We start from the raw sequence: 10,858 nt of genomic DNA, 5'->3' as shown, positions 1-10,858 counted from the left end.
AGCCCATCTGTCCCTACACACCACAATGCCTTGCCTAGAGAGGACACAGCATGAAGAGAAAAGAGAAGAGAAGAGAAGAGAAGAAGAGAAGAGAAGAGAAGAGAAGAGAAGAGAAGAGAAGAGAAAGAAGAGAAGAGAAGAGAAGAGAAGAGAAGAGAAGAGAAGAGAAGAGAAAGAAGAGAAGAAAAAGAAGAGAAGAAGAAGAAGAAGAAAAGAGAGAAGAAGAAGAAAGAAGAAGAGAAGAAGAAGAGATGACAGAGCTGGTCAGCATGTTACCATCTGCGAAGCCCAGATTCTTGATGCTTCTCCAGCTGAACAGTCAGCATCCTTTCCATCCCAGACACAGCAGCTTCTCCAGAAAGCAGCAACAGCTGCATCCTGTAAAGCTGTGGCCTCTGCTCTACCAGATGAGCACTGCTCCAGTAGCATTTCACTAGGGCTACACTCACCCCTACCACCCCCTCCAATGGCCCTTGGTCAGTGGTCATGTTTGTGTACTCGGCATAGTATCCATGCATCCACAGGACCTGAGATCTGCATGACACTGCACCACCCCCGCTCCCACACATGCAAAACCATTCAGATTTGTGAACAACACAGGTCTGACAGAATCATTCTACAATAGGATCTCTCAACATCCTGTGCACCCTGGGTATCCTCTTGCCTTCCCCAAGGAGAGATTTCAATCCTTGTACACTGTTTAGCATGGGTTTTTTCTTTCTTTTTTAAAACATGTTTTGAGGCTTCTATTAGAACACAGAAATACAGAACAATTAAAAAACAGCACAAATTTTGCCTTTCCCAGCGACCTATTTACAGCTAGTTTCAAAAACCCTCTTGCACATTTTGGTTGCTTAAAAAGGAAGGACAATTTAAAAAAAAAGGGGGGGGGGGGAGGAAGGGCAAGAAAAATGCTTGACGGAGGAGAACCATAAGTGAAAATTTTACAAACTGCCACAAGGTCTGGATGTCCCTGGTCACCATGCAGGGTCCAAAGCAACAGCCCCACTCCCAGCCTCTGCACCCTCCCCTTCCCCAAAAAAGAAAGAAAAAAGAAACCCAATTCACATCAAGTTTACTGCACATCTGGTTGGCTGTGTAGAGGCGAATCCAATATGAAAAGCACCCCAAGTGGTGTCCTCCACCGGCATTGGCCCTCAACCCGCCCCCACAGAAAGGTTTAAAAATGTTTGTAGGTGCAGGCCCATCCCCTCCTCAGCCCTGAGCTCCAGTCAGGGTTAAAAAGGCAAGTTTGCCATGTTCCCAGGCCCGGGGATGTAATTCATCTGGCTGTCCAGGGAGACACTCCTCTGCCTCATCTGGTGTGTGACCATGAGGTTCTGCTGAGGCGGGGGCCCCATGAGAGAGCCCTGAGGTGACATCATATGCCCTGTCTGGGCATACATCTCCCCTGACACAGACATGCTTCTCTGCTTGGCCTGCATCAGCATGAAATTCTGCTGGGCCATCAGGCTCTGCTGTGGCGACATCATGCCCTGGTGCATGCTGTTGCCCATCATGCCTTGCTGGGGTGGTATGCCTGTCCTGCCCAGCATGGGCACTTGTCCAGGATGGCACATGGGCATGCTGAGTCCCCTCTGCACACCTTGCTGCCCGGGGAGGCTGGGAGCATTCATACCTGGACGCACGGGGGGCTGCTCAGCCATCATGTTCTGCAGGTTCATGAGGTGGAGGTTGGAAGGCTGAGATTTGGGTGCCTGGCTGTCGCTCTTGGGGAAATACTGCAAGGTGCTGCTTGGCTTCTCTGATGGGATGATCCTGGACAGGTCAAACTCCGGGATCCCCGTGGGCGTGGGGCGGATGACCTCACTGAGCTCGGGGTCGTTCAGCACCGACGCCACCCCAGTAAGCACGGGCGGGTAGGGGTCACCAATCCGAGGAGGGATGTTCTTGCCCATCATGTGCTGCTGAGGGGGCATCTGGCCAGGCTGCTGGGAGGGAAGGTCCTCAGGTGGCAAGGGCATCCCTGGTGGGTAATGCTGCTGCATCCCAGGGCCACCTCCTGCACTGGGAGCCATGGGCATGCCTCCAGCAGGAGATGGCACGGCATTGTGGGGCTGCTGCATGCGGGGGAACACGAGCTGGTTAGAAGGAATCATCTGTGAACTGTTGGGCACAGGGCCACACTGCTGGCTCAACGAGTCCTGGGGACCTGGGGGCAGCATCATGGGGTTATGGGGGGGCACGCCCACCCCTGGCCCACTCGGATGCATAGGAATGTTGGAGCCCAGAGGGTTTGGGGAAGACATCATGGAGGTGGGGGGTGGTTCATGGGAAAGGGGCTGCTGACCAGGCAGGTTCATTCCCATGGGGCTCTGAGAGGATCCAGGCCCCACAGAGTTCAAGTGCAGTTGATTTGGTTGATTCCCCGTCACGCCTAAGGACAGGAAAAAGAGAGAAGAATTAACCCTTCCCACAGACCTTCCAATGCTGCAAAATGCACATCCTGAAAGCCTGCCAAGCAGTCCTGCTCAGAATGCCCTGAGCATGGAGCACGATACTTAGCAAGCAGCTCAAAGATGGGCTTACAAAGCACCAACATGAGGAAAAAGTGTCTCCAACTCCATCTCCCCAAGCCCACAAGCACCAGAGGGCTCTTCCAGCTTCATCCAGCCCCATGCTAGATTTGTAATTTCTTACATTCCCCTGATTTTAGAGTCCTGGCTGGCTCGGTATGTGCCCTACACCATGGTCTCATCACCAGGGCTCTCAGCTGCCTGAAAGACAGCAAAGAGTGACCCTTCACCACTGCCTGCCACAGGGTTTGCCACTCAGCAAGCTCCAGTGACCACACAACCTCGGGTGCTGAGGAGGAAAAAAGCAGAAGAGTCAGCAGCCCGGCACAGGTGCTGTCTGGGCAGGAAGGCCTGTGCCCATCAGAAAAGCAGAGCAGCCATCAGTGCCTGCAGAGGCAGCCAATGCATTTGCATGCCTCCGGTCAACCGAAGTGACTGCTCAGCAGTGAAAGAGTCAAAAAGTTGCTTTTTCATTTTCAAAACTGCCAAAAATATTTATCAGACAGCTTTAGACCACTAAATCAAGTGAGAGAGCATGTTGGAATTCCCCTTTGGGCTGGTAACCACGTGACAAAAAAATACTCATTTGACTAGGTGTCCTCACCAGTGCCACTAGTTAGTGGAGCATATCTGGCCTACTGAATTCACAACTGTGTTAAAACACAGCTTTGCCTGTGCAGGCACTTGGGCTCCACTCAAAACATCAGACTCCCAAGCCCCATTCAGAGCATCCCTGTCCCACTGCACAGGAACAAAAAGCCTCTAAGCAGCAGACCTCTGCCTGCACATCCTGGATCTGAGAAAACTCAGCGAGCTGTGAAAACTTGGGCCCAATATATCTACATGGGTAAAGGTAAAAAACTTCCAGGTCTTGTGGAAGAAGGACTCCTCAAGCCAACCAGCTCCTGTCCTTCTGCCCAAGCCAAAAGCTGATGGACAGCCTGGGCAGAGGGCAGGGAAGTTCAAACTGGTACAAACAAGGGGAAATTTAAGGTATGTGACATGGCAGTCATGGGGAGATCAGAGTTTCTAATACCTCCTCCACCTGCTGCCTCAGGTCCAGTGGCAGCTACAAGACAGTCTGACCCCTTGCAAGCCCACCTCCAGAAGCAGATACCTGACATACTTCCAGGTGGGAGCATAGGCCTGTCTGGCAGCAGTTCATCATCAGAGGTGGCGATGGTTTTGATGGCATTGTGGTAAAGTGGTGTGGAGCTGGGCATGGCGTACTTGGACATCTGGGACATCATCAGTGAGAGGGGGTTCTGGGAAGGGGATGGATCTGGAGAGGAAGTAAAAGGCATGTTTGGATTCATGGTGCTAGAGGTGTTGCTGGCTGGTGCAGAAGAAGTGCTCCGAGGCCCAGAAGGGAGAGAACCTGCAAGCAAGAGGGATCAAATTAGTATTGTTCACACACTGTGGCTTGCTCCCACCAGAGAGCAACACTGTCATCTCATGACAGCAGTGACCAGACGAGGCTGCAAAGAATAGAGCTGGCACAGTCCAGCACTCTCTGGACACTGAGAAGGCTCATGCAGAGACCCTGCCCCAGAGCAGTGACAAACTTCCACTTAAACCTGTCCCTGACTGCCCAGCACAGACACAGCATTTGCTGCCTGTCTCAAAGATCGACCTGAAAAGGCCCTGTTTGGACTCTGGGGAAAAAATACTTGCTCCGTGAGATGCGGGGCCAGGCACAGAAACATGTGTCTTCCTGCTCCAGAGAGAGCTTGTGGGCTGGAGAGAAACCCTGTCCTCACCAAAACTAAGCACAGACAATGCACTCGCATACGAAATACCCAGCATACCCTGATCCAGTGCTCCGATGGAAGCAGATGAGTTCATGTTGAGAGTCTGCTTGCTCTGGTTGACTCCTGGGCTAGGCATAGTGGCTTTGGGAGATGGTACCCAACCAGGGGAAGAAACAGCCATAGAAGGGGACTTCAGGCGGCTTGGTGAGCCAGTTGGAGACCGGACATTGAGAGAGGAACTCATCACTTGGGGGGACTTGAGGGGTCCAGACTGGTTTGAAGGTGGGATGCTGACCATCTGTGAGGGTGTCTGTGGGGACTTGAGATTAGCAGACGGGGAGGTGACCAGTGGCGAATGCACCTGGCTAAGGGTGGGAGACTTGAGGTGACCCACACTGGGGGAATTCATCTGGTTCACGTTGATGGTGAGGTCAGAGGGCCGGCGGCCCAGTCCCCGGGAAGGTGTTGGGTGCATGTTGGCCAGGTTTCCCCCTGCTGTGGGAGTGGGATTGGAGGCCGGAGGCAGAGGAATGTGGCTGAGTCTGGTGGTGCCACTGATGCTCCCAACAGGCATGTTGCCCTGCTCAGGGCTGAACATGTCTGAGCCACTGCCCATCTCCTGGGGCAGGCTGGGGTAAGACCCCTGCCCAGTCGAGAAGCCTTGCTGTCCTTGGTTTGGGAACTGAGTGGGGATCATCATTTTCTGGGGTCCCGTTAGTATTGCACTGCCATTGCCGTTCGGAGCCCTAACCCTTGCCAGCTCCTCAGGGTTCATGCCCTGGTGGGTCATCATTTCGGGGCCCCTCATTTTCTGCGACATCATCATCTGCTGCTGTGGGGTCATCTGGACATTGAGGTTCATGTTCATGTTCATATTGACATTCATGTTCATGTTGAGGTTGCCAGGGCCCATGGGTGTGTCCATGTCCCGAAGGCCTGACTGACTCATAGGGGGGCTCATCATCCCCCGAGTGCCTGCAAAATCCATTCCCATTGGGGCACTGCTCAGGCTCTCACCCGTTATCTGCCCAGCAAACATGGATGGATCCATCTGCCTGTGAGCCTGCATCATCCTCTCCATTTCCATGCCCTGGCTCATGGAGTTACTGGATATCCCCATGGGCCTCTGCATTGCCACTGGGCGTTTCTCCATGAGCTGATGCCGCAAGATCTCCTCTCTGGCACGGGGATTCATAAACCTTTCTGGGTCCCCTTGCCCTGGTGGGTAGGACAAGGTGCCTTGTGGAAAGTTCCCAGGGCCTCCCATAGGAGACATATCATCACTCCATCCCATGCCAGGCCTGACTGGCCTCTGCATGGCATTCATGGGCCCAAGAGCATCCAAAGGCATGTTCTGCATCCCTCCAAAGCCAGAGACCCTCTGCATTTGATTCCCAGGGAACCGTGGCCCAGGGAAGGGTGGCCCTCCCCGCAGCTGCAGAGGGTCCTGCACATCTATGGGTCCGCGCAGCTGGCTGCCCATTCCTGGTGGCCACTGCTCTCCAGGCTTGCTGTGGTAGGGTGGTGGAGGCCCACGCATCATCATGCTCCCCATTGACTGTGGGATCATGATCTCCTGCATGGGCCGGCCATGGATGCTGATCTGCTCCTCTTTCCGTCGCTTTTCCTCGTAATACTCTTCCTGCAACTTCCTCCAGGCCACTTGCTCTGGTGTCAGGCTGTCCTGGTTCAGCCGCTGCATCATCATGTTCATCTGCTGTCCCATGTCAGCACCAGAGTGGTGGGGCACCTCGTGTTCCAGGCCAGGCCCACCAAGGCTCTGGGTTTGGGAGATCATGGACTGCAGAGGTTCTTCGTATTTCTTCATGCTGGCAGGAGGCGCGGGGGGCTGAGCAGGGGCAGCCTGTGGCTGAGGGGCAGTCCCCCCCTCACCCGCATTTTGGCTAGACTTAAGGAAGGGCTCGGCCTCCCCACTGCGCAGCAGCAGGCGCTCAATGTCTCTCAAGGTCTGCAGAGAACGCTCTCGGTGCTCCAGCTGCTCCTTTGAGAGGCCTTCTGAGTTCATGGTATTCCTGGGGCCCAGGCCTGCCTGCCCATTCCCTGGCATCCCTGGGCCTGGGCCCTCTCCAAGGAGACTGGAGCTGGGCGTAGCAGAGGAGTCCACTTGCCCAGGCTGCATGGTGCTGGCAGATGCAGTGGGCGTATTTGGATGGTTACTTCCAGGCTGGTTGTTGCTGCTATTGTTCCCCAAAGAGTTGGGAGTCAGATCTCTCCGCCCATCTTCACTTGTCCCTTCCTGGGGCAGGCTGCTGGGTGCTGGCAAAGGTGTTTGACTGATGGCCTGAGGTGGTGGGGCTGGAGGCTGTGGTGGGGGAGGCTGTGGCTGTGGTTGACTTGCTTGAGGGGCCAGTGGTTGGGACTGTGGAGTGTTGGCAGCAGGAGGATTAATTGGAAGTGACTCAGCAACGCCCAGCACTTTAGGAGCAGGTGGTGCCTGGCAGAGAAAACGGGAATAAACTTGAGCAGGGAAAGATCCTAGGAGGGTATTTTTCCCTGCACCCTGCAGGAGACCCCTTTGTCCCAAAATGAAGCCTCATGGTAGTTCACCTTCATTCCTTGCAGGAAAAAATGTAGGCACTACTAAATGATCTAGGAATGCACAAGGAAGTACTCCGCACATATGGCAGCAGGGGAACATGCCATGCCCGATGTTGTCAGCTTTTCACAGCTGACAACAGCAAGGACTTGTGCCAAAGAGATTTCGCAGCAAAGCAGCTTCCCGCTCCACTGAAAGGGCATTCTGGCAACCCCCTCTTTCACAGCTGAGCCAGGGGATGGGGAGAATGGCCACATCAGACAGGAAGGGTAATAGTCAGCAGCATGTGCCAACAGGTGCAATTGGTTCACAGGTGGTATACCTGGTCTAGCTTTGCCCGTGGGACATTCTGTTGATGGTAGGCCAGAATGGAGTCAGCTCGGCCCTGCAGGACAGCTTCTGCAGCTCTAGGGAGAGAGCACAGATCACTTGAGAACGGGCACTGTGCCCCATCCTACCCATCCCAATCGCCACCTCCATTTTTCAGTTCTGCAGGAAGAAGGAAATCTCTGGAGGTAACCAAGAAGGGGGAATGTTCTCAGAGTCCTCCCATCTGTCCTGCACAGCCCCCAGTGAGGATCTCCAATGGATGATCACTTGCTGTCCAATTTCCCTCTTCTAATGTCCTGTGACAGGCTTTGCTTTGTGCCTGCTGTCCTAAAGTGGTTGTCACCAAGATGCTCTGGAATCTCCCACACTGAACGTGTGGTACAGCAGAGCTCTAAACCTAAACAGACTAAACTAAACTGCTAAGACTCTATAGCTGAGACAATGCAGGACAGAAGAGTGGAACTGTGTGGAGAAGACCATGTGTTACATTACACTCCCTGTGACACCCACCCCTTAGATACTTTTGAGTCAGACCAGCAGCTCACACTGCTTTGGATGAATCATTTTGTTGGATGCTGACTAGATGGGCTCTACAGTGCGTGAAACAGAGTGCAGAGACAAGCCTCACTGGGAGGAAGTGGGCATTTAAATCCAAGTTTGCTCACCTGCAGTGGCTGCCAGTGGCTACCTCATGAACCCCAGGGGTTTCCCACTCTGTGCAACCAGAGAGGCACAGGTTTCTCCAGCTCTCTTGTGCTCAAGTGCTGCATGCAGCAGGCAGGTGTGACAAGGCCGGCCAGGTGTGGCAAGGCCAGCCAATACCAAGAGGGGAGGTATGGGGTTTACTGCTTACGTGTTAGCAAGGTGTGTTGTAAAGACGTAAACAAACTGTGAAGGCTGCTTCCCTGTTCCGCCGCCTCCACCTCCTGCAGCCTCTGACCGCAAGCCAGGGGCAGCACCATGAGGCACGCTGGAAGCACTGCTCTCGCTCAGGTTAGGCAGCGGGTTGGACCCTGGGCCAAGCTGTGGGGCCGTGGACATCGCAGGATCTGCTACATTACAGCCTGCGGGAGCAGAGGAGACGAGCTGCCGGGCGGGTACTGCTGCCGGGTCAGAGCCCGCGGGCGGCACGGCCGAGCCTCCAGCGGGTGGCAGCACTGGCCCGCCCGGCCTGGGGCCGCTGCGCACGGCAGAGGTGACTGAGACTCGTCAGCCGTTATTAAGTAAGATCCATAATGAACATTACTAAGCACTGCAATTATCAGAGGCATGCCTTGCCTTCCTCTACCCTCGCCCCTTAACTCAGCTGACTCCCTGCTACCCTCCAGCAGCCTCTCCCCATCGCAGCAGCACCTGCAGCCCGACCCTGCCACCACAGCATTTACACAGGAGACATCGCTGGGAACCCAGCGCGGGGACACGGGCACTGCCCCGTTGCCAGCCCCTGCTCCTGGGCAGCTCCACCGTGACGCATTCCCGCCAGGCAGATCTGGGAGCAGGCTGTGACAAGGGAAGCAGGACTATCCCTTCCCGCACAGGCTGCACAGGCTGTCGACTGTGTCGAGAAGTGCAAATTGATGTTCTGGAGATGTTGGGAACTATGTGCTGGCAGGCAGAGACACCACCCTCCCCTTGCTTTTCTACACGTCCATGTTCTCCAGCAGACAACATGGGCATCTTCTTGGGTCCCACAGGACCCTGTCCCATCTCTCAGATATTCTCCCTGTTACAGTTTGAAAGCAAAGTGAACTGAAGATATAAAATGTCAAAGAATGCTCATGCTTTTGGAAAACAGAAGAAACCTACACTTCATTGTCCCGAAAAGTGCACACCTCAGGCCAGCTCAGCTCTGCCTGAACCAGTGTCAAGACCCCAAGAGCCTCTTTAGACTCTGCTGTCTTTACAACACAGCTGCAGAGGGAAAGGTGAGTGGCATGGCATAGACTCAGCTGCTGCAACAAAAGCAATACATATTGCACTCTGGCTGCCATTACAACCAGGGCAGTGTGGCCAGAGCAACATACAGCAGGGACATTAAACCTCAACACCTTTCCCTCCAGTATCACAGTAGCACCTCCACAAAATAGGTCCCAGACCTCACTGCATGGCAAACATTCTCACAGCACAATGGCCACCAATTGCAATGGGCCCCCACACACTTGGCTAGAGTGAGCACACACAGACAAAGCTAGAGGTGCCAATGTCATCAGCCCTCCTGAGCTGTAGGGAAGGATCTGGCTTTATTCAAGCTTCGGAGCTGGTAAGGAGGCAGTCACTCACTGTGTGCACTGCTGATGGGTTTGTCATCTTCCTCGCTGTCCGGCCCAGAGCACCATTCATCACCGCTGTATGGCTGCTTCCTTTCCAGCACACACCGGCGCTTACTACGGGGAGCCACCTCACCTGCAAAGGGACAGGGCCATCAGAGGTGCTTCAGGGGCTGAAAGGCTGGGGTCCTGCCCAGCTGGGTGCTGCATGCTGGCAGTGCCAACCCAACCAGAATGCACTGAGCAATAAGCTTTATTCTGACATCTGCCCAGCACTGCTTAAGAACCTGAAGCATCTGCTCAGTCTGGGCTCCTTGTCTTAGCAGACAGATCTAGTGAGACTTCCCTGTGAGAGCCAAAGTTTCAGAATGAGATGTATTTCTTACTGCCTGCACACAGGATGTATCTACCTGCAGTTCCAAACTAGAGAGCTTTGGGCATTAACTGTAAATTTAAAGGGCCTGTGATTCAGCAATTAAAATTTGAATATCGAATGGGAGGGTGCATTCATATCCTTTGCAGAAACAAGAGACAGACTCTGTCCTTTGTCGTCATCAATCAGGCAGGGGCCTTCATGCACTCTATAAACTCGTATGCTCTCTCCACGTGTTTCCCATCTCAGATGGGACTGATGCAGCTCAGAGAGGAAGTGGCTTGCCTAAAGGCACTTTGGGACTCAGGGAGAGCAATCAGATGCAGGATGAATAACCTCCAGTCGTGCTTTAACTAATGAAACATTGTCGGCCTTACTTTTTTACATCATGACCATATTCACATGATCTGTCAGTGTATTAGGAAAACAGGAGATTCGGGCATTTCAAGCCATTTCAATAATTTTCCTGTGGAAATGTGGTTACAAGACAGTTCTGGGATAAAACTGCAAATGCTTACGATCAGTGGTGTACAGTTACCCCTGTAACACTATGGGGAGAAGGCCTTCCTGGGGGCAGGAAGTCCATTCAGGTACATTCTACCTGTTCTTCCATGGCACAGCTCTGGCCTAAGCCAGTCAGGCAACATGGCTTTGATTGTGAAAAAAAATCCTTACGGGCACAAGCCAGAACAGCAGCTCTGTGTCTGCGGACCAGGTGTGAGTCTTGGTTGGAACCAGCGGCACCACTGGAATTTCTCCTCCTACAACTGTCTGGGAGATGCTCAAGTATCCCACACAGCCACTGAACACAGAGCTTGATGGAATGCAAGAGGTTACAGGAAAGGCTGCTGAGGACAGGGAAGGCAAAGCATTTTTAAGCACTGACTCAGCCCTTTTTGAGAAGCCACACGCTGTAACACAAGTTATCCACTGCTGATGAAACCACAGAACTGTTCAGACAGTGACCCTCAGAGCACCCCCTTGCTAACCATGACTGAGTCGCTGGGCAGCTGCAACACCACAAAGCAGCTCTCTACCAACAG

General features: G+C 53.6%; 1 protein-coding gene across 1 annotated transcript in view; it reads right to left on the bottom strand.

The window, feature by feature from the left end:
• Window positions 1-230: 230 nt before the first annotated feature.
• BCL9L (BCL9 like) overlaps window positions 231-10,858 on the bottom strand; it is a 44,624-nt gene continuing 33,996 nt past the window's right edge. The window contains 6 exon segments of the mRNA XM_040084930.2: window positions 231-2,398; window positions 3,655-3,915; window positions 4,346-6,743; window positions 7,168-7,252; window positions 8,029-8,239; window positions 9,456-9,578. Coding sequence (XP_039940864.1) covers window positions 1,239-2,398; window positions 3,655-3,915; window positions 4,346-6,743; window positions 7,168-7,252; window positions 8,029-8,239; window positions 9,456-9,578 — 4,238 coding nt within the window. The 3' untranslated portion in view covers window positions 231-1,238.

The sequence above is a fragment of the Hirundo rustica genome, chromosome 23 (assembly GCF_015227805.2).
Source record: "Hirundo rustica isolate bHirRus1 chromosome 23, bHirRus1.pri.v3, whole genome shotgun sequence".
NCBI classification, from domain to species: Eukaryota; Metazoa; Chordata; class Aves; order Passeriformes; family Hirundinidae; genus Hirundo; species Hirundo rustica.
The sequence above is the reverse complement of the archived record's forward strand: the minus strand, read 5'-3'. Positions and strand labels throughout refer to the sequence as shown.